Source organism: Wyeomyia smithii, chromosome 3, assembly GCF_029784165.1.
Source record: "Wyeomyia smithii strain HCP4-BCI-WySm-NY-G18 chromosome 3, ASM2978416v1, whole genome shotgun sequence".
NCBI classification, from domain to species: domain Eukaryota; kingdom Metazoa; phylum Arthropoda; class Insecta; order Diptera; family Culicidae; genus Wyeomyia; species Wyeomyia smithii.
In genome coordinates this window covers 5,772,724-5,797,000 of record NC_073696.1, presented here as the reverse complement: position 1 = coordinate 5,797,000, position 24,277 = coordinate 5,772,724, and the positions used below count along the sequence as shown (strand labels likewise).

At 39.8% G+C, this 24,277-nt stretch overlaps 2 protein-coding genes and 1 long non-coding RNA gene across 4 annotated transcripts in view; 1 reads left to right on the top strand and 2 right to left on the bottom strand.

Moving 5' to 3' along the window:
- LOC129726485 (very long-chain-fatty-acid--CoA ligase bubblegum) overlaps window positions 1-14,102 on the bottom strand; it is a 53,775-nt gene extending 39,673 nt beyond the window's left edge. The window contains exon 1 of one of the 2 annotated variants that reach the window (XM_055683240.1): window positions 13,882-14,102. The gene's annotated coding sequence lies outside the window, so the exon portion shown is untranslated. Of the gene's footprint in view, window positions 1-1,059; window positions 1,218-13,881 lie in introns of those variants that run through there. The other variant, XM_055683239.1, reaches the window with a different exon arrangement.
- On the top strand, window positions 1,489-2,614 carry LOC129726488 (uncharacterized). The gene is made up of 3 exons (XR_008728348.1): window positions 1,489-2,265; window positions 2,327-2,447; window positions 2,514-2,614. It is a non-coding gene; the product is annotated as an uncharacterized LOC129726488 (long non-coding RNA).
- A 264-nt stretch (window positions 14,103-14,366) lies between the features above and the next one.
- Window positions 14,367-15,229, bottom strand: LOC129726487 (BLOC-1-related complex subunit 8 homolog). Its single transcript, XM_055683244.1, has 3 exons — window positions 15,103-15,229; window positions 14,861-15,038; window positions 14,367-14,804 (listed from the first exon to the last, which is right to left on the bottom strand). The coding sequence occupies exons 1-3, from the start codon at window positions 15,146-15,148 to the stop codon at window positions 14,489-14,491; spliced, it is 540 nt and encodes a 179-aa protein (XP_055539219.1). The 5' UTR covers window positions 15,149-15,229; the 3' UTR covers window positions 14,367-14,488.
- Window positions 15,230-24,277: the final 9,048 nt, after the last annotated feature.

The following is a 24,277-nucleotide window of genomic DNA, read 5'->3' as shown; positions in this document are numbered from 1 at the left end:
AATAACATTCTCAATCTAATCCTAAATAATTCAAGGACAAATGTATATATTTCGATTCTACAATGCCTGAAGCAACATCAATAAATGAGTTCATTTCAAAGGATTTCAGCAATAAGTATTGATACTGTTTTGCACCGTACTACACAAACTTCAATTTTCAAAGCATTACGCGGAAAAGTTAGAACAAAACCCTATTTTCATTACAAAAATTTCAATCGAAATGTTGATCGGTTATTATCTGAAAATTTGTTCAAGTTCATCAAGCGGAGGTTACCATGCCTAGTATAAGAAAACTTTCGTTGTTCGCAGTACACTAAGGCCTTTCTTATGCGAATTTACGCATATTTTATGCGAATTTCAGGATTTACGCGGCATGTTTTTAATGTTTTTTTTTGTTTTCAAATCGCTTATTTAGAGTTTACTCAATTTAATAAATGAATATTCACTGATTAGGCCTAACCTTTTTTGTATTATTTCTTGATAGAAAAGATTAGGCAAAATCAATGATTCTTGATCTCGATTCGAAGGAAGAAATAACACTGCTATTGATTCTTTTTCGGAAGTATCAAGCACAAATGATTAAAAACCTTTCTGTTTTACTATCAATTTTCAGCTGTTTCTAATTCTCTGACATTGACAGAAGCCGTTATGCAGATCGAATTTCTCAGTAAAACGTTTGGAACGATATAAGCGTTTAGTTGTGTTGCTTCAGTATTGCCTACGTTAGAGAACAAAATGTATTTTCCCCCTGTTTCTCTAATTATTTACGCCAATTCAACCCATTGTCATACAAAAAAACTTGAAACTAAATAACGCACTATTGACACAACTTGAACTAAAATAGTCTGAATATGGTAGATAAAAGTAGAAAAAAATCTTCACGTGAATCCATGCCGCTTCGAAAACAACCTCCATAAGATGAAGTTCCGAAGTAAACACGACCCATATCGTAGGTCGTTCTTGCAGCAAAAAAAAGTCACGTCGCAATATAAACCGCGTTCACACACAATAGAAACAACATGCAATGGATTGAGAACAAAAGCTTTCAACAAAACTCACATTTCTTGAGTAAGCCGCGTCGGCTCGGCAAACAGAACACAAGACACTAAACAAAAATGTACACTTCCAGGAAGACAGATAGAGAGAGAGTACCACACGTTTCAATGCACCAGTTGACACTGAAACACCAAATCTGATCCAATAGAACCGACCGGTACTTGCGAGGCCGAGACGTTTTGTGAAGCCCACACACTCACACACACACCCGTCTCTTCAACCGAAAACAATAATCTAATCATTAACTCTACCAAACCAACTCTGCGCCGTATGTGCAAGCCACGCGTCCCAAGGGTTTGAATAGGAGAATTGAAAAAATCACACCCCAGTCTGGGGCCGGTATTACTCAATTTATTCGTGATACCGGCTAGTTGTTTTATATATTTTAGTCTCATTATAGAATAAACACAGCGCAAGCCGGGTCCAATACAATCGAACACGGTTGGGGTGTAGGTATGAGTGCCGCCACTTGTTGTTGGATGATAGCATCCAATATCAGTCGGAGGAGTTCAAAGTTTCCTAGCCCGCGGATGGGCAATCGAGCAGCTAAACAAGCAGTGCGAACGAACAACGGTTCAGGAGAGGGTTTGACATCTTCTAACTTTAAGTAGCAACAGAGCATTTTCGGACCCAAACCAGCCGGCGCACCGTAAATAACTCACTGCAATTGTGATAACCGAGGTGATAAGCAATCTATTTCATTGGCGTGAAGAGAGAGAGACAAATGAAGACGCACGCACGGCACGGATCACGCTCCCGAAGGATTGACACTGGCTGGCTCGAGAAAATTGTCTGTTCTAAGCCAACTTCTTATGGTCACTGTTTCCGTTTGTGATTTTCTGATCCGCTGGACTTTGAACCCGTTGAAGTGGTTATCAGCGAAGGAACAAGTCGTGATTAGACTGTTTGTGCCTCTAAACTGCTGCCAGTTACTTAACTATGCTGCTCTTGGTCAAGGGGAAAGTGAGAATCTTAGGACTACGTTTTTTCCTGTTGATCTTCTTTGCACTTAATTTATAGCCGAAGGCGACAAACTTGTACGCAGTGCATTGAATTTGTTTAAATTTATTTACCCCTTGCAATACAGTTACTAAAGACATACAGAGTGTTTCCAGTTCAACACGATGAAGAAAATGTCATTATTATCTGAACTAATTTGAACTAATGATTGGAATGAAATTTGGCTGATATGGTGGGGAGCACGTGAGGGTTATTCATTAAACATATTTTTTTTGGAGAAAGGCTAAAGATTCACTAAGATTTTTTTCAGATTGAACGTGCGGCTGCATTTGGTCAACGACAAACAGTTTATTCTCATGTACACAAACTATATTAAAACAAATCAGGAGATTTACTTTTCACCAATTTCACCAAAAAATTTCAGGGCTTAAGTAAGGCTTTTTTTAATAATGAGGCATCTATAATTCTGTTAATTTTTTGCCACAACGCTATTCTAGTTTTATCGATTGCGAGAGAGCGACGACGAGCGCGTTCGTCTGCCCAAGTCAACCCCAGAGACGTACAAATGTTCACGAAAGTTATTTCTAATTTATAAAGCTAAGTTATTTATAAAATAAAGTTATTTATAAAATATTTTCAGCATGTATATTTTCACCATGTGTTCTTAAAGAGGGGAACGGGGGGGTTTGTCAAAAGACCACGAAAGACTACGCACGGGGGTGGGGAAGTTACGAAATGACCACGTGGTTATTTTTCCTGACTTATGATGTATTGTTGCCACTAAGTCAAGAATCAAGCTTTTGCATTTTTTTCTTCGTAATATAGAATATACTAAAAGCTTAATAACAAAAAATTTACCTATCATGGAGGAAAATGCATATTGGTACATGACAAATGAAAAGACCACGTGGTTAAAGTCGGAGGGGGGGTTGACCAATAGACCACGAAAGACCACGGGGGTACGAGGTGTATAAAAAGTGATCAAAATATGACCACGTGGTTTAGGAACGGCCCCCTAATTTACTACTAAATTGGTCGGATAGAGACATCATGGTGCCAATAGAAATCGACTTTTCATAGGGGAACTGCTCCATTATTCATCTCAACAGCTAGCTGCACCTATATTCATCTTATTTCTCTTATTTGTTCAATTGATCGTCGAGTTTCTACAAATGTTTGTAAGTAAATCTATTTGCTTCTCGATTTTGCCAAGTGGTTGAAAGTTGTACGTTGAAAATATGGTAAAATTTGACGATAAATTGATCCAAAAGGCGTGATTAGATGAATATAGGTACTAGGGTGGGGAATCGTTATATGGAAAAAACGAAACTTAATAGCAGAAAGCCAGAACCAAGTTTTTTTAGTTCTAATTGGGGTCCCAAACAATCCTAAATTTATCGGAAGTCGATTGGTTTTGTCTCCGCTTGGCGCATTGCATTTCAAATTTACATGGAGATTTGTATGAAAAAAACAACTTTTTTGCATTTTCCATTCTAAAAAGATCAAGGTGGCTCAAACCATAAGTTTCATGACTTCAAATGGTAGGTTTTCTGATGCCCAACAACTTGGCTGAAGACATCAAAGAGCTAGGGTGTCTCAAAAAAATACTGGAGCTGTTCAAAGTTGAGTATGTCGAAATTTATGTTGCAAATCATTTTTTCTGCCAACACTACCAGTGTACCGGATTCAGAGTCAGATTTCCATCAGAAGTTACCTCTGAAACACGTTGTAGATTCTACCTGCGCCTAGAATATTGAACTGAATTCGTTCGTTTGATCCAGCTGAGTGTATAAACTCGTTACGACAAGTTATTTCTGATGGAAATCCTACTGACGCCGGTACATTGGTAATGTTGGCAGAAAACAAGATTTTTTGCATTTAAATCGACATACTCAACTTTGAACAGCTATAGCTCTTCTTAGAGTCATCCTAGCTCTTCAGTGCCTTCTGCAAAGTTGTTAGGCATCTAAAATACTATACTTTTACATAATGTAGTGCATTATTAGATCATTATTGAGCTCTCTAGAAAGGTAAACGCAAAAAAGTAGTTTTTCCCACATAAATTTTCATACAAATTTGAATAGCAATGCGCCAAGCGGAGACAAAACCAATCGACTTCCGGTAAGTTTAGGATTGTTTGGGGCCCCGAAAGAAAGCAAAAAAACTTGGTTCTGAAAAATCAATCATTTTTCCCCACCCTAATAGGTACTGAGATGAATATAGGAGCGGTTACCCTATTTAAAATATACTGCTCAAAAGCTGTCTTCTCGAAAAATTTGTCGTGCGAAATTTGAGCAAAGCGGGCTATCAAAGCGGTCACAGTTCTATTTTACCCATGAAGAGTAGTATCAAAACACCTCTATAGCATCATAGGTCGTTGTCAACTTTTGTGGCTAATTTATTCTAATTTCTCGTCGAAAATGTTATGAAAAATAATACAAAATCGAGAATTGTAATTATGAATTCAATCATCGTAGGTCATTGCTGACATTTACTATTGTCTTCGATACACCTAAATTCGTAACTTTTGCCTTTTTTTTTTTTTTGACAAATGGAAAATATGTAAACTACTCTACTTAATGGAATATATGTAAACTACTCTAATGACATTTGGAGGAACTCGTAGCCTCAAAATTACAGAGTCCGCTTCAACATGCAATCGGTAACATCCCTCTCGCTAAATTCCAGAAAAAAGTCCCACGCAGTTGAATAAATACCTCTCCAGGAATCCAGACAGTTTTAATTGCCGATATTTGGCAGGTTAACTAACAAGACTCGGTAAAAAAAGCAGTAGAGTTCATATATGTGTTACGGCAAAAAATTGGTCAAATGAAAAAAAAAAGTAAATGGGTCATTTTTTATTAAGAAATTGAATCATTTTTTAATTCGTACAGAATAAAGAAAGAATAATGACTTAGCGAATGTGAATTGCCGCACCTTTCTCTTGACTTCTTCGATCAAGTTTTGTAGAGCCTTCTTGGGCACTTTGTTCGCCGCAGAACCCCAGTAAACCTAGAACATTTCGTTAGCAACTGTCTTTCACGTCTTCTTTAAGTTCCGCTTGACGATAGCCCAGGCGGAGCTCTGGTGTGTTGGTAAGGTTCATGTCCTGGACGTTTTTTGCGGCATACCACTTTCAAGCCTTTTTTTTTCCGCAATGGCAAGGTGCCGAATCCGGCCAAAACAGAACGGAACAACTGTGTTGCTTGAGGAAAGGCAACTGGCGTTTTTCCAGGCACTCCTGCACATGAATTTCCTGGTTGACGGAATTTTTCGTGATGAAAATGTTGCTCTTCAAACTACAGGAACAGATGGCCTGCCACACGAGATATTTCTTCTCAAACTTTGACAGCTTAATATGTTTGAAAATCTTTGCCACCTTTCCTCTTCCATTTGCCGTATAATATTCCTATCCATGAAGCTGTTTAAAGTCTGCCTAGACGTAAGTTTCATCATCCTGTACCTACCATACAATCACAGCTTTCGCGATCATTGTCTGGCCGACTTGTTTTGCTTACCGTCACGATTTGGAGTCGCCACCTATTTGTAAGTGGACAGTCCGCCTCGTTTTTTAGCTCGCATCACAGTTGTAGACGACACTCCCAGCTTGCTTAGGATTCCGCTTGAAACTGCTGGCCACTCTTTTCATCGTTTTTGCGGCCTTCGAATTTCGACCCTGTCTTCCTGGCAGTCGACAAACGTTTTCCAAACATTTTTACAACACTATTAAGTTGGTGACGGTTGATTTGCCCACAGTTTACCAACTTGGCGTGCGTGTAGTAAAATAAGGGGTATCCAGAGTTTTTTGATACACGATAAAAACAGTGATGGCATGAACTCATGCAAAGTTGAACTGAGTAACACTTTTCCAGATTTGAATTCAACTTGAATCTGCTTCTTCTCGATAGTTTGAGTTTTTTTGCACCGCACACTCTGATCGATTGAGTTTAAATGCGTGCAAAGCATGCAGTGCACGATGTAATCAACGATGCAGGCGATGATGTGACGCGACGAGCTTTGTTTTTAGATCGATTATGATTTCAAAGGACAATGCAAAAAAAACGGTTGCAGCAGACGCGGCGCGAATTTCATCGCAATTCGTTTTTCATGCAATTGTTGTTAGGCGGCATCCATAAATTACGTAACGCTCATAGATGGGAGGGAGAGTATTCTTGAGCGTTACGATTTGTTACATAGGGGAGATCAGCGTTACGTAACGAAAAATCTCTGAGGAGACTCTCCAAAAACTAGCATTTTTGCTAGGCAAATTCTCCTACAGTGTTACGTAATTTTTATGGGGGGTAGGCGTTGGCGTTACGTTACGTCACATATGGGGGGTGGGGGTTTAAAAATTGGATTTTTGCGTTACGTAAAATATGGATGTTGCTTTATGCAGGATTCAAACTCAAATCTAACTCAAGTGTACTGCACTGTTAGTAGGGTTTAACGTGCAAACCGAAAATAGATGCACAAGCATGTTTTAAAACTCACTTGGATACGAGTGCAAAGTCACACTGCCTACTCTGGATAAAAATTATACGGCAAATTGAAGTGACCAATTTTCAACCCTAACATTATTTAGAAGAATAAAAGAGAACGTTAAAGTAAAAAAAAAACCGTCACTGACCACGGTCACAAAAGTAACCTTTCTTTCCATTATAGTCGTTAGTGATGCAGAGGTAAATTCGGTCTCTGCCAACAACGATTGTAACACTTTCGTCTTTACTTCCCTAACCGATCGTAAGGATGTAGCCGGCGCCGCTATAGACAAAGCGGAAGCTACTTTGAAGATGGCGAATTTGTTCTATCTTATGGATGGTTCTTTGTGGAACTTCGCTAAACCAATGCACAAGCTCACTCTAATGACATCACATATAATATGCTAAAAGTGAATAAGAAGGTCGTTTTTATCAAAAAAATATGTTTAGGCATGAAATCAGATTTCGACGTTTTATGCTTCTCTATGAAAATTAGCAACAAAATCATCCGGTTTCGCATATCCAGGATCCGGAGTAACGAAGCATGGTCGGGCCCAAATTTTTTCCCATGCATTTTAATGGCATACTCTGCCCTTCCAAGCATAGTTGTCCCAGCGTGCATAGGGTTTATGTAAAACATGGGACTACTATGATTGGAACAGCAGCACTGTTCATATTGTTTTAGAGGTTATCAACTTTGTATTTTCTTTGCTTGATAATTTCCTTGAAAAAAACTGGTTTAAAATAAGTTTTCTCCTATTGTTCAACATTTAATGGCCACGCGATTTGAAAGTGAGAAGTTCAAGGATTTCATCCTAGACATACATTGAAACGAGCACCAAGAAGATCTCCGGCCTGAAGATTTACGTCGGCGTTTACGTTGGATCTTCCGGATATGTTTCGGAAGTAAAAGTTCGGCAAATTCACCAAGAAGTACTTGGTGTAGCAGGCGAGGTTGATGTGGCAAATAGAGATGGTCGGGTTTGGCTTTTTTCAAACCCGTACCCGACCCGTAGCCGATTTTTTTTTTTCAGTTGAAACCCGAACCCGAAACTTTTTTTGATCCGATCAAACCCGAATCTGACCTGAACCAGAAAATTTCATTTTTGTGAAACCCGAATCCGACTCAAACCCGATTTTTTTTTTTTTTTTTGGGGTCGATTTTTTGAACCGATTTGAGGCTGCGCTGAAGCTTTGGGCCTCGAAAGGTATTGAAATGTTAGTGATTTTGGCAGTTGCATGATATTAGACATCATTATCTTATAAATATGCTTATTTGATATAGTCGACATTTTCAAACCCGAATCCGACCCGAACCCGAATTTTTTTTTCCACCAAACCCGAACCCGACCCGTAGCCGACACTTTCAAAAATGTTCAAACCCGAACCCGAAGGGTACGGGTCGGGTTCGGGTTTCGGGTTTGAATACCCGAATATATATAATATAAAGAAGAATGCATCCAGCGATGTTGTTTTGTGCTGAAGGAGGTAAATCCGTCAAACTCGTCAGGAGAATTCTAGACGATTATAAAGCAAGCTTCGGAAACAGGAAAGGCCTTCAAAAACGACCAAGATTTGAAAAAGTTAAGAGTATATGACGTAAGTACTACAGAGGATTGATGGGAAAGCCTAGGAAAGGAATGTACCAACTTTGCAAAAATATAGCAAATAGGGTATCGGCTCTATTATCGTCAGGTTTTACTCATTATCGTCCGGGGGGTTAATAAAGTCATAGAGAACTTTCATTTTGCAGAGAAGTACTCTGCATTATGAAGAACCATCATGCAAGAAATTAACGATCTTGGACATCATTTACCCCCCTAACGGTAATAGGTAAAACCTGACGATAATACATCCGATACCCTATGTGTTTATTTATTCCCAGGGAGTTTTTGAAGGATATCCGACTTAAGCAGGTATTAGATGAAGCAAATATTTGCTATTTTTGGTACGATTTTTATTTGCACAAAATTAAATCTGTATTGAAAAACAGCAAATATTTGCTTCGTCTGATACCTGCTTTAGAATGAATTTTTGGTGATCATTGATCATTTCTGTCTGGTGCATTTTAGTCGAATACGGTTTATAGCGCGATGGAAGGAACGTGAAACAGTTGTTTTACTTCTGGGAAGTTTTGAAAAAAGAAAATTAAAATAAATTCTATTACCTTTCACTAACTTCTATTTGTGTATGGCATATCCCTTCATTAAAATTTTGATAACTAAAAAGGGGGCCCTTTCAAGTTACTTGACCTCTGAGCCTTCAAAACTCCAAATCAAATCAAAAACTCCGGCCCTGCTTATTATAGGTACAAGATTTAATTTTTGCTTTCGAATTTTTTTACCAAAATTTTAAGAAGAATCTGTATGTGAAAGATTATTTTTGCTGCAACACCAAACATGCTAAAGTAACTTTGTCTCTATTTGAATTCAATTTTGACTTAAATGAAATTCTTTCGTTTGCAACGTAATTACCCTATCAGTGTTATTCTCTTTACCTCCGCCAATGCGCCTGTTAGTGTGTGCCTTGTTTTTTCTCATCGTTTCTTCCAATAGAATAGTGAGGGGCAAAAGTACGCACGGGGTAAAAGTACGCATTGGCCTTTTCAAAACATACGAGCGAAATAAACTGGCAATATTGAATGAATTTGCAGTATTATAACGTCAGGTAATCACACATGTAAACTAGAGATCCTCAGAGGGAGAGATAAGCGATGAAAAAACCGCTTATTTAGCAACTAGGTTTCACATATCAGAGGTGCCAGATCTCTTCTCAGAGCGCAATGTTTACTAACTTTTTTATTCGGCTCGTATAACTGATGGTGACGGTGTAAGTCCTGGGGAAGAATAAAGTGCATCACAAAAACCGTGAAGGTGTTAATTTTTATGTTTATGTTTATTTTATATACTTTCATCATTATTCTGTAGACTATACAAAGGGTTTGAGAACCACCAGCTTAAAATCACTGTGATGAAGCAACTTTGGAGCATTCTCAATTCATGTTTTAGCAATAAAACATGAAAAACGTGTAAAAATAAATCGATTCTTTATCGACCCTTATTGCAATACCTTTCAATGTGTTACCTTTCTTGTTCGTTTGGCTCGAATTTTGACATGTTCGTTTGGCTCACAACACTCTCTCCGCATATCTCTCCCTCTGAGTATTGCTAATGTAAACACATAAGATTCCGTTTAAATCAGAGGGGATTCACTGCTGTCAAATTCCATATATGTGTGCGTTATCGCAGGGGGAAAATAATCAATACACAACACATTCATGAAAGTTTTCCGCGGTTTCTCGCGTTCTGATAAAAAACGTTCCAATTATATAATATTTCACATCGATCAATTTCATGACTAAAAAGAACAAAAACCAAAACAAACGCCATGTTGCCGAATATGTTGGTTACACGATGTTTGACAGATAGATCCCCCCTGGTTTAAATGGTGCAAAGCTATGAGAAAAATTGGGTTTTGAGCTGTTTTGATCTAATTTTCTTAGTTTTGGGAACTATGATTGACCTATTTGAAAACTACAGAAACTCGAAATCAACAGAACCCAAAAAACTTTCGTATAATTGTGGTTTGTAGTGTGAATTTGTTTTGCCGAAAATATTTTGAAGTTTGTCATAAAACTCAATCCAGCAGGAAAATTCATTCTGGGGCAAAAGTACGCACCAAGTGCCATTAACCGTAATGAAAAAATGCGTTTAATAACAATGTTTTTGGACAAAAATTACTCAAGAATAACCAGTGATATGCGAATATGCTCCGAAACTAAGGAATATTATGGTTTTATGATTCAATTAATAGAATCTTACAACCATTTTAATGGTTTTGTTGATATGCTATCAAAATGGTCCTTCCGCGATAGATTGGGGCTTCTAGAAGCCATAGAAACACTGAAAAAACGAGGTCAAATACCATCCAATATTTATTTCCGCAACCGGGATGAAGCCCACAGACGCCATTTTGAATGGCAATATGTCAACTTTCGGTTTCTAGAAAACAACCTAAGATGGTCAAATACCCTCCAATAAGTGTATTTTCGTAATCGAGATGATGTCCAGAGCGTGTAAAACGACATTTTGGATGCCAAAAAGCGACTTCCGATTTCTGGAAAAAAATATGGGTATTCTCGGGATCGGGATGATGCTCTGAGACTATTTAATGACACCAGACGCCATTTTGGGTTCCAAGATGTCGACTTTCGGATTCTAGGAAACAACCCAAAATGCCCCCCCCCCCCCCCCCCCCAATCTAATAAAGTTTCTAAGATTCGGAACATATTCTCAGAAAACTGGATTTCCGGAAATAAGAAAATTGTTTCGGGGCAACGCTCTAACGCAACTAAAAAGAATCAGTGCAAAACGAGCAAAAACAATTAAATTTATTGAGGATAGTTTAATAAATACACTGTTCAGGCAGTGCGAACTTTTGCCCCGTAAACTGCGTACTTTTGTCCCGCATGCTGGGTGCATTTGAGTATTTTTTCTAAATAGTGAAATTCTCATGCTACAAACAAAATTCGAAACACTTTGGTAATAGGTACATTTTAAAGACAAATGGTTCATGTATCGCTTGGAAACAAAACCGAATTTCATAATAATTGTTTGCAATAGTTCTGCGAAATGCGAATAAAATATGATGTGTAAAGCGCGTAATCGTTCACCAACCACTTCACCAACTGGGTTGGGCGGAAATGACATGAAAGAGTGATCGATGGGAGGGGGCGGTTAGAACTGTAAATATATCTTCTACGTTCAAGGTACTACGATATGAACGTCTACAGGGTCCGATTGTAGTTACGCTGCTGTCGCCATTAATAAGCATGAATGAACGTGGATTTTTTGTTTCAAGATAGCAAACGTTTATTTAGTGCTTAAGATTGAAGGTTATTCTTCGGTTGAGGTAATTATTACTTTATGTTTTTTTTTGGTTTTACATTGTTTTAGGTCGGTTCGTGGTTGCAAAATAATCATCATAATGAACGATGTGGGATGTCCAGATGTCATGCAATATTCCGAGTAATCTTAAGCATCAGCAAATTATACGGTCGTTAGCAGAATTGTAAATCTATTTCTGGCAATGCATCGACTGACAGCATGACTGATTACAATTTGAGTTTGAGTTTTTTTCATCGGGTGATTTTGGAAGTTAAGGACTCTGAATTTATGAAATTTTTATCTTGTGAAAACCTATTATGCAGCAAATGGTCGATAAAACAATAGATCAACAATATCATCTTAAAAGTCTTAAAATTTATTCACAATCAACTCCCTTTTTGGTCTTATTTACAAAAAAAAAACGACAAACGTTAAGCAGCTCGGAAAGCTGAACAAAATCGGCTGATTTCTTCATTGACAAAAAGTGAAGAAAAAACGGCCGGACGGAAACTGACCTGTGCGGGTGAGTATTAAAAAAAAATATTATATTGTAGGGAATTCCAGGTTTGCTATGTGGCCTCGTTGATATCTTTTGCGGTAACCTATTGCATTTGGAAAGCGGCTGATTATAATCAGCTGTGAATGAACCCGTTTATCGCAACAGAGGGTTTTACGAAATGCACGTCTCCGCAATTTGCGGTAATTGATTATGTATATGACGCAGGATAACCGTACCCAGTAGAGCTCAGTGCTAGGATGTTTTTTTTTTTAAACATCACAAAATTTTTCATTACTAGTTTTATCGGCTTTGATCAGTATTTTTGAGTAACGTATTCAGTAACCTATAAAGACAGTTGGGTGGTTTCTTCTGGCCCTTTATTGGGAGATTGAAATTTCACTCATGATATGAGAACCGTCGGCAGGTAGGATTCTACTGAAGTACAATGGCGCAGTAAATGCTTTTGCGTCATACAATTAGATTCCGACGTAGGGATTGGCTTTAGGTATTACCAAATTCAGAACGCGCAGTCCGATGTCCGCAGTGCAATGGCACTACCGCTCGTCCCGGGGCCACGAGTTATTGAAGCTGCGAACGTAGCGTACGAACTTGTTTTCATTTTTTTCAATAGGTGCCGTTTCACGAGTATTGATTTGCTTCGCTACGCTGATAACAGAAATCAGGCGATATTCATAATTGTCTCGATTTGATTGCTGATACCTAGAAATAACTTGAACGGTCTTTCGGTGTGCGTTTCTGTGATATTACACAGTCGTAATTTCTTTGACGTAGCTACAAATTGATAACCGGATTGAGGAATTAAAAATTAATTCAATGTTCTGTAACCTTCTCATTTTTATTTGAAAATTAATGAATCTTCAAAGAATCATTTATTACAAAGACACTCCCAGAAGGTTTTTATCAACCAAAACAAGTGAATTAAAGATAAATTGACGTAGAAGATATATATGGTGTATTTTCAGTTTCACATTTATACATTTACCGACTATCTCACAAAAGCAACATAAACAAGCGAATCCGAAGCAGCAACAAATTGCTCTAGCACGGAGTACATTCATTGCCACAATTACTATTTCTATGCTCAACCAGTCCCTTATTACAGCCGCCTCCGGTGACTACCGACCGCGCCTGCCCCTCCCACCAGCTAGTAGACGATCGCGATTTTTCTATGCCCAACATTCCAACATAATCAGCGGCGTGGTTTTAGAAAGGTTTGCAATTCACCCAACCGAACCGGAGAAAACCAAGGTAGATACCGACATGCTGGCGATGTTGCGAGTTACGACTCGACTTAATGGTTTCAGCTCGAGAGCGTGAAAGACGCTCGGAGGAGGCAAAGGAAGCTGAAAATCGTATGATCATTTTTCATTATTCGTTTCTAAAATAGAAGCCCCTGCTTTGCGTATTGTTTCGCTAAGCTGATGGGGTGCGTTTAGTGCCGCTTGTGAAAAACCGTCTACGAATTTTGTCACTTCCAGTTTCGAAGAACAGATGTTTATGCGACACTGTTGGGACATCAAATTTGATGTTTGACTCGAATTTACGGTTTCAATCACGTTAAATTTTAATGAAGCAGTTTCTAAAACTATTTTCATAGTTTTTTTAGAAATTGAAAGATAATTAAACACTGAAAAAACAAATCAGATTGTGAGACTACTAAGCTCACCACCTGTGCTTCCACTGATCATGATACATGGGGTCAGCAGTCAGCATGTAAAAGTGAAAGAGAAACGGTAGATCGTTGAATAGCCGGGTTTATACACAAAAGAGAGTCTACTTTCACGCTAAATTTTTACAACAGATTGTATCTTAACTGCATGCTAAACTGCACACTCTTAGCCTTTGAATAACCTTTATAAGAACCACCTTTTATTCCATGTTTTCATATTTCACTCTGAAGTCTACTCCAACCAAGGTCATGAACTGTCCTAACGAGCAATATAAATCGAACAAGTTTTTTTTGACATTAACACAAATTTACCTTGAAGTCAACAGCTAACTTTCTTGTGTTTTCAATCGTTTCACTTACTAAAAGCGTCTAGGACTGGAAGTTCGGCACAATCGACGCTCCGCACTACACAGGTTCTCCAGTGACAAACTAAAACAACAACTTGCAAGGGCAATAAATAAGAATGCATCTAAACAAACTACGAAAACCTCGCTACAATAAACCACGCCACACTGAGCGACACAAACAACCGACCGACAGTAGCAAAGGGCTAAGATGAATTTTATCGCACAAACGTTAAATGTGACCGCGAGCAATAACAGCAGAAGCGCAGAGAGAAAGAGCGGCAAAACGTGTCGCGCCACTTGAGCAAAGAATATAGAGGCGCGTTTCTATGGCCGGCAAACGCTGGATTGATCGCTTATGAGAGCAGATGATGGATTTACGCTCAGTGCTTTGAAGTGGAGATCCCCCACTCGATTCGTCATGCGAAATCAGTCAATTAGAACTAAAACATCTAAATCTCCATACATTTCGCTTTATTTTTCCACTGCTTGTAAAATCAGTCAAACAACTTAAATCAAACATAAAAAATCACAGAAATAAAAATCGCTGTCGCCTTCACGAAGAGAGGCACCATTTAATGCAGCGTAGTGTACGATCGCTGCAATTCCGCCGGTGCTGCACCGGAACTATTGGAGGATGAGCTTCTCGCTTGCGACATCATGTGCTCCACCCGGTTGGTAGTTTCACGAACCACACCGGAAATGTCCGGTAAATCCGGTAGGTCCAGCGTTATGTGCGCTGAAAGTCGCTTATACACGGAGCTATTAGAGTCCTTTTTCGGTCGTCGTGACTCGACATACTTCAGCTGCTGCTTTAGAAAAATGGCATTCTTCAGTGATTCCTGGATGTTTTTCAACGACTGGTCCGCTGCTTCAATCTCTTTGATGGCACTAAAAATAATTGATTGTTGATAAGTTCATCCTCGCTAATCACAAACAAACTTTACCTGATGGCGTACTCCATATCGTAACATTTTCCCTGCAGATCCTGCTGCAGCTGGTACACTTCTCCCCGACGGTCAACAATCAGCGGAATCACCTTTCGTACATGCTCCTGTATACGGTAGAATGCCAAACTCGGTTCGTTTGCTATGATATGCATATTCTCCGATATCTTTTCGGATGCTGTAAAATAAACCAGATAACTGTCTAATACAAAAATGGTTTCAAAAAATAAATTAAAACTTACTCTTTTTCACTTTAACTTGCAACTCCGGGTCGTTAACGATTGGCATTTTGTAAAAAATAATTTACTTTCGCACCACATCCAATAAGAAACGAACCAAACGATTTGTTTACAACACGGTGGGTTCAAGAAATTAATGAATACTACAGGAATGCCAAGCAATGTCACTTTATTGTACACTCTGTCTGAAAACATTCCTTTTTCACTATATAAATACTTCAACTGTAATGGAGCTACACCACACTCAAAACAAAAATCGCGAAGATTTCATGTGCAAAAACAAATAGATTTTATCCATAAAGGTTTGCACGCAAACTTCATGTGAACCGCACGTAATTTTTTTTTATTAACTCACGTAATTCTTGCGTGTATTGCATTTGAACGTTAAGTGAAACTCACACACATTTCATCCGCATCTCCCACTGTTTTCATTAGATAATAATGTGATTTTGATATTGAGTAAATATGATTGTTAGAGTCATTCGTAGTAAAATTAAAATGTTTCTCATGTTTGTTTTATATGTTGAAAAGATTGAATTTCGTTATATGGTTTCTTCATATATTGAGGTAAACAATTAAATTTCATTAAAAGTGTAAAAAAAAAAACAATTTATTCACCACTTACTACTATGTAGTTTGCACAACTAAATGTATGATGATTGTTATTGTAGTGAGGAAATTTGGATAGCAGTTTCAAGACTGAATTCTGCTTTTGCAAGAATTGTTTGCGAAAACTGAAGCTTGCTGTCCATAGCTCGATAACAATTGCTCATGGCTCATGGTTGAGTAATAACCATTCGGATGCTGCGTCTCCAACGGCAATTGCAGCGTTATTTCCATCAGCTGGATCGTCTGAAGTGATGCTTATATCTTCTAGAATATCTAGTTTTGATAATATTGAATTAGTCAAATACTGTAAAAAAAAAGCATTGCATCGAATTTTACCTTCCCCTGCTGCTGTTGTTTCCTCTTTTGCTTTCGAGCTTCCTTCCGCTGCTCCGGCTTGCAGAGTTTGTAGAATATCAAACTTCTTAAAAATATTTCCAAAAATTAAAATGTATCAGTATCAAAACATGAAAAGGTACATTGCGTACTCGCCATGCAGCAATCAAGCCAAATAGTCGTAACAGTCGTATTTCCATAGGGTTTCTGTTGGCTCCAAAAGTGCTTTGAGTTGACCTATACCACATTCTGAAATCAAAACTTCTAATTTATTCCATTGAAGCGACGAATTTTGAAAAACAACGCGTGTACTTACGTCCAAAAACCTCGAACAAACTGTCTGGAAATCTCAAATATGCAAGAAGTTCACTCGTTGTGCTGTTTGTCGCCATCTTGATTGTTGTGTATCTTTTTTTTCACACCATTGATTCACGTGACGTTTACGTGATTTTGCACATGATATTTGAAAGTACGTGAAAATGACATACATTGTATATGCAACTCACATAAATGTTACTGTCTTTCCACTTGATAAGATTTATTCCAAAATACTTGTGTGGCACGTAATATTCATGTTCATTATCACGTAAATATAAAATGCTGCGCGAATAGAAGGCATTAAATTTTCATCTGACACACATCTCTGCACATATAAATTGCAAATGCTGCATGTAAGATAGACGTGAATGATTTTTTTAGCATTTACGTGCATTTTCACTTAAAAAGGATGTGGTGTTTAGGTTCAGTGCAGATCTCGATAAATATTACTGACTTGGTCGTGTAACCGTATAAAATCGATTTGTTTCCAACCAAAAAATTAGTTGATAATCGGTTTAGAATATAATTTCGCTTGTGAATTCTATTTCTTTCGTGTTACTTACATTAACAAACTTTATCTAAGTGAAAAAACAAATGAAATAAAACAAAAAATCAGCTTACAACTTAAATAAAAATTCGAGGAAGGTAGAAGTTTTGTGCCCTCCACCAGCTTGTTAGAGAAAGAGTCTATGCTAATTCACTGCATTTTCGTATGAATTTGAAAATCGTGTAGAAATTTGAATCCAAATACGTTAATACACTAACGACATCCGTCCTGGGTGCCTTAGTTGCACTGCATAAATATCGATATTTTATCGAAATTAGTGCTTGGTTTGTCAGTAACGCGAGCGCCACATAGCGAAAGCATTACCACTTACGGTTCAATGACGGTTGCAAGTTTTTACACATCTTTTGAAAATAAGATGAACGTCTGTTCTTTGTGAGATTTCTACTGCAAACCTATACACTAAAATCTATATTTACGCGGGGGATACGTAGGGCGAAAAAAACGCGTAAATTCTGAAAGCCATGTAAACAAAAGTTTATTTGCCAAAGGCTTCCAATTATTTCTGCTAAATACTTTCAAAAAAGACTCAATAGCAATGTTATTTTCATCTACGTAAATAAACGGTTTAAAAAAAACCATTAAAAAAGCACTACTTAAAAAACTATTTTTCTGGGAAATAAAATAGAAGAAAAAACCACGTTAACTCTAAAATTTGCATAAAAAAGCTGCGTAAATTCCGAAATCCGGATAAAAACTTTAATTGATTGGCCGGAATAAATTCAATTTTATTTTTAGGAACATTCGTATATCACGCAATGAGGTCAAAAAGCGAAGGGGGGGGGGGGGTGCCACTATGCAGAATTCCGTTGCGCAGTGGTGTGGCGGTATAGAAAATTGCCAAATTTCGCATTATGCAATATACGAATAGACGAATATTTCCCCATGTCACCCCCTCCCCTTCTGAATTATTAAAGCGTATATGCTCAATTCAGCTACAAACAAGTCCAGTGACAGTGAGAGTGCCGTTTAAAGGTAAGCCACATAGTTAATATTAATGTTAATGCGTTGTTTTTTTAATTGCTTTATTAAATTGGCTTTCAGCCACCGTATGTGTTGTTTTTCAACATTCATTTGCATGCAAGTTATCAACGTCAAAACTTGCATAAACAATTTTATTGAAAATATTCTTTTTATTTCTTCTCGGTGCTAGTTATTTTTCGCATAAAATTAAATTAGTGGGTAACCTTCAGGCTTGTCATTTCGCCTCAGTGAATCACTAGCGTGTGTGAGCATTTCTTTTACTGCGAAAACACACTGGTGGGCAACCCGAAAAAAATGACATCAAAAAACCTTAAAAGTTGCTGTATTTGTACATAGCTTTAGGCCTGTAGTACACTCTTTGTCTAATGGTCAAATATTTGACCTTCTGACATAATGGTCAAATTTTTTTTTTTTTTCTTCACATAACATTTATTTGACACGGCAAAAATACAATTTAATGTTTAACGGCGCCAATTATATCTGATGACTTAAAAACTAAAGCAAATTTTTTATCCTCGCTGCCGACTACGAGCTGAAATTAAGTCTAACTTAAAACTAGCATGGGATTTCCAATCAGTGTTTTGTTGTTCAATGGTCGTCTGATAATCGTCGAATGGCATGTATGGATTCGTTCTGCTGAGCCACGATGTCGTGAGTTGGGACAGAGGCTCGTAGTCCTTGGGTCCTGGTTCTATTGTGCGGGGTCTGGTTGCTGGTTTTGTGCTTAAGGTTCAAACGTGTTCTTGTCGTTTTGTTGGGTGTAGACGGAGGGGAACGGGACTAGACTGGGGCGTGGATGGATTTCAGGAAAACGTATATAAGGGACATGTAGGATAGGTCACGGCTCGCCAAGACATCACGAACAGGAACAGCCGGCTGTCTACCCTCGGCCTGCAGGGAAGCTATTAATTTAGACCTGGCGTCACGGTGTACAGGGCATGACCAAACCACATGCTCTATGTCGTGATAACCTTCACCACAGGCACAGATACCACTTTCCCCGAGCCCAACACGACGGAGGAGCGCGTCAAATCTATAGTGATTGGACATAAGCCGGGACATCACGCAAATGAAATCCCGACCTACATCCAACCCCTTGAACCACGGGTTCGTCGATACTTTGGGGATTATGGAATGTAACCACCTTCCCAATTCCCCTCTGGTCCAAGCATTTTGCCAACTGATGATCGTATTCTGACGTACAAGTGCGAAAAATTCATTAAAGGCAATTGGTCTTTCATAAATATCACCGTTTGTTGCGCCCACCTTAGCCAAAGAGTCCGCTTTCTCATTACCCGGTATCGAGCAGTGAGAAGGGACCCACGCTAAGGTAATCTGAGTAGATTTTTCGGATAAAGCACTCAGATGTTCCCGTATTTTCCCCAGGAAATACGGAGAGTGCTTAACATCTTTCATCGATCGGAGAGCCTCAATGGAACTGAGACTGTCCGTAAAGATGAAATAATGGTCCGTGGGCATTTTTTCGATAATCCCTAGGGTGTACTGAATTGCAGCTAATTCTGCGACGTAAACAGAAGCAGGATTATCGAGCTTATGGGAGACGGGTAAATTGTTATTGAAGATACCGAAGCCAGTGGACCCATCAAGAAGTGATCCGTCAGTGTAGTACATATTGTCGCAGTTGATGTTTCGATATTTATTGGAAAAAATTTTAGGGATCTGCTGCACGCGTAAATGATCCGGGATTCCACGAGTTTCTTCTATCATGGATGTATCGAAAAACACAGTAGAATCAGAAGTATTTGATAAGTCGACACGATTTGGAATATTCGAAGAAGGGTTCATATTTTGGGACATGTGATTGAAATACAATGTCATAAAACGGGTTTGAGAATTAAGTTCGATTAACCTTTCAAAATTTTCAATCACGGGACGGTTCAAGACCTCACATTTGATTAGAATACGAGAAGACAGGCTCCAGAAGCGGTTTTTCAATGGTAGTACTCCAGCTAAAACCTCCAAACTCATCGTATGGGTCGACTGCATGCAACCTAAGGCGATACGCAAACAACGATATTGTATTCGCTCCAGTTTGATCAAATGTGTGTTTGCTGCGGAGCGGAAGCAGAAACACCCGTATTCAATAACAGACAATATCGTTGTTTGGTAAAGCCTTATAAGGTCTCCTGGATGGGCTCCCCACCATTGTCCGGTTATTGTACGAAGAAAATTCACTCTTTGTTGACATTTTTTCATCAGATACCTCACGTGACAACCCCAGGTGCCTTTAGAGTCGAACCAGACACCAAGAAATTTGTGTACCAAAACCTGAGAAATCGTTTTACCCATTAATTGTGTTTGGAGCTGAGCAGGTTCATGCTTCCTAGAAAAAACTACTATCTCAGTCTTCTCCGGAGAGAATTCGATACCTAGCTGTAAAGCCCAAGCAGACAAATTGTCCAAGGTATCTTGCAATGGTCCTTGCAAATCGGCAGCTTTGGCTCCTGTAACAGAGATTACACTGTCGTCTGCAAGTTGTCTTATCGTGCATGAATTTGCCAGACATTCGTCGATGTCATTTACATAAAAGTTGTAAAGAAGGGGGCTTAAACATGAGCCCTGGGGAAGACCCATGTAGCTAATGCGAAAAGTTGCCAAATCGCCATGCGTAAAATGCATGTGCTTTTCGGACAACAAATTGTGCAAAAAATTGTTCAAAATTGGAGAAAATCCTTGTCGGTGAAGTTTACCCGAAAGAATGTCAATAGAAACGGAATCAAAAGCCCCCTAAATGTCCAAGAACGCAGACGCCATTTGTTCTTTACGAGCATACGCCAGCTGAATATCTGTTGAAAGCAACGCAAGACAATCATTCGTCCCTTTGGCACGGCGGAAGCCAAATTGAGTTTCTGATAGTAGACCATTTGATTCGACCCAGTGGTCTAAACGACGGAGTATCATTTTTTCCATCAATTTCCGGATACAGGATAGCATTGCAATCGGCCTATAAGAGTTGTGATTAGAAGCTGGTTTCCCTGGTTTTTGGATGGCGATCACCTTCACTTGCCTCCAATCCTGCGGTACAATGTTTTGCTCCAGGAACTTATTGAACAAGTTCAACAAGCGCCTCTTGGCATTGCCGGGTAGATTCTTCAACAAGTTGAATTTGATTCTATCTAATCGAGGCGCGTTATTGTTACAGGACAGGAGGGCAACTGAAAATTCTGCCATCGTAAAAGGTGATTCTATCGCGTCGTGGCCCGGAGACGCATCGCGAACAATATTTTGCTCAGGAACAGAGTCCGGACATACTTTCCTGGCAAAATCAAATATCCACCTACTTGAAGACTCCTCGCTTTCGTTGACCGTTACGCGATTCCGCATTCTTCGGGCTGTGTTCCAAAGAGTGCTCATCGATGTCTCCCTCGACGTCTCGTTCACGAACCGACGCCAATATCCACGTTTCTTTGCTTTAGCCAAGCTTTTAAGCTTGGTATCAAGCTCCGAATACCGTAAATAGTCGCCAGGTATACCTCCCGTCTGGTAGGCCTTAAACGCGTCGGATCTTTGCGTGTAGACATCGGAGCACTCTTGGTCCCACCACGGAGTGGGAGGCCGTTCTTTGATCGTTACGCCGGGATATTTCTTCGTTTGGGCTTGCAACGCGGCGTCGAGAATCAAGCCCGCGAGGAGGTTGTATTCTTCAAGTGGTGAATGATGTTGAATCGACTCGACCGCTTTTGAAATCATTTCCTCGTATAACTTCCAATCGACATTTCGTGTGAGGTCATACGGAATGTCAATTGGTCGCATGCGAGTTGACCCGTTAGTAATTGAAATAAGAATAGGCAGATGGTCGCTACCGTGAGGATCGAGGATTACCTTCCATGTGCAATCCAACCGTAGCGACGTCGAACATAAGGATAGATCCAAAGCGCTTGGGCGCGCTGGAGGTTTCGGGATACGTGTCATTTCACCGTTGTTTAAAATAGTCATGTCGAAGTCATCGCAAAGGTTATAGATTAAAGAGGAGCGGTTATCATTGTATGGGGAACCCCAAGCCACGCCATGAGAGTTGAAGTCTCCCAAAATCAAACGTGGCGAGGGAAGAAGTTCTATTAAATCAAAGAGCAGCCGTTGCCCAACCTGTGCTCTGGGGGGAATATATATTGAGGCAAAACAAAGCTCTTTACCTTGTATTGTCATTTGACATGCGACAACTTCGATGCCTGGAATCGAGGGGAGGTTAATACGATAGAAAGAATAGCACTTTTTAATCCCTAAAAGTACTCCTCCATATGGGGTGTCTCGATCAAGGCGAATAATATTAAAATCATGGAAGTTGAGATCAATATTTGAAGTAAGCCAAGTTTCACAAAGGGAAAATGCATCGCATTTGTTTTTATTTATCAAAACTTTTAAACGAATCAATTTTTGGCAAAATACTTCTACAATTCCACTGTAAGACAGAGATAGAATCCTTCATATACGCAGTTGAATTAGGCATCGAAGGATACAATCGCTGCAAGGAGAGGCCATTGGGCAGTCAACTGCTTCAAAAATGATCTAACTGTTGGGAGGAATGCTGTAAGAAAAATTTTAATTGGATCGGGTACATTGAAAGTTTCAAAAATCCAGTCCACAATGTCAGAAAATTTCACTAATCCAGAGTTTGTTTCATCAACTGGGAGTGTAAAAGGAGCAACTGGGGTTTTAGATGTTCCTGGCAGTGCTGGGAACTCCTTCTGGGACTTTAAATTTGCAAGCCCAGGAGGGGTTTGCTTCGGTTTTTCCGCTGCACTTTTAGGTTTGTTTGTACCATTCATTTCACTTTGGGAAATCTTAGGACCTTTTCGGGGAAGTTTAGGAGAGGAAATATTTTTCCTCTTTCTAGACTCCCCAGGATTGGCAAAAGATGTTCCCGCTGGTGAATCGTCAGAATCGGTTTCATCAGAGGACAACAGATCAAAGGGGTTCGAAGTAACGGGAGAAGTGGTAACGGTCTTCTTCAGCATGTCAGCGTAGGAACGCTTTGAACGCTCTTTGAGAGACCGTTTTATTTTATCCCTGCGCTGCATGTACACCGCACATGTCGAGAGCTCATGCAGATTTTCTCCGCAGTGAATACACTTTTCAGCGTTAACACTGCAAGAATCTTCCGCATGAGACTCCCCACACTTGCCACAACGTGCCTTATTGCAGCAGTAGGCGGCTGTATGGCCTAACTGCTTGCAATTCAGGCAGTTCATGACGCGGGGCACGTAGAGCCTCACAGGGAGACGAACCCGGTGGATCGAGACGTGGCTTGGTAGTGCAGACCCGGCGAACGTAACTCGAAACGAGTCTGACGGGGTGTATACTGTTTTGCCACCGATGATCGATGCTGACCGCAATTGCTTGCAGTCGAGCACCTTTACATCGGGACAGGTTTTGTTTTTAAAGCACCCTTTGGCACTTGCCAGTCGACGGACAGACTCGAATCGGTTATGACACCGTCGATCTCCACGTCTCGTGCGGGTATGTAAACGCGATACTCGCGTGTGAAGAGCTCAGAGCAAGCTATATCGTTGGCCTCTTTCAGGTTACCGACCACGACACGGAGCTTGTTAGGCCGGACCTTGGAAATTTCGGTCACGCCCTTGTACTCCTTCGTCAGGTCTTTAGAAATCTGCAAGAGGTTCAACTTTTTCGATTTCGGTCCTGCCTTTGGCCGAAAATAAACAGTATAGCTGCCCTGGGCTCCGTCTGGGTAAAGCCTGGGGCGAGGGGGGACTGAAGAATGAACAGGGGAGGGGGTAACAGAAGGGTCAGGGTCAGAGGGGTTCGGGGATGGTGGCGCGGGAGGCGAGGGATCTACATCCATCGCGCTAAGTCTAGCGCACTAGCGCTGACAAGAACACGTACCTTTTTATTTCTCCCTTCCAGTAAGGTTGGTTGTCCGATCGTTGGAAGTAGCAGCCGTTACAGCCAGCAGCACCAATACAGCAGCACCAAACAGCCACCAGCAGCGAGCCAGGTGTGAGATCACTCCACACAGCGATACAACTCGCTGACACTGATGGCTTCTTCTTTTTCCTCGTTTGTGTCTCGTCCACTGCTGTAGCACAATCCAGCCAGCAGCCAAATCGGCTTACGCACCAGCTGGCAGTCACGATGCGAAACAGTTGCACAAAGGCACGACCTTGAACCCGGATTTATATCACTCGACCAGGCAAACAATGCCAACACTTGTTCACACGTCTTTTGTTTTATACTCTATCGGACCGATCACCAAACACGTCCAGTACTGATGCGTGTTCGGCACAGAATGAATGGTCAAATTTATTTGGCATCATGGTTGTTGTTTGCCCGTGTTTGCCCCATGTTAAAATTAGAGTGTGACAAACAATTATTTTTGACCAAATTTTT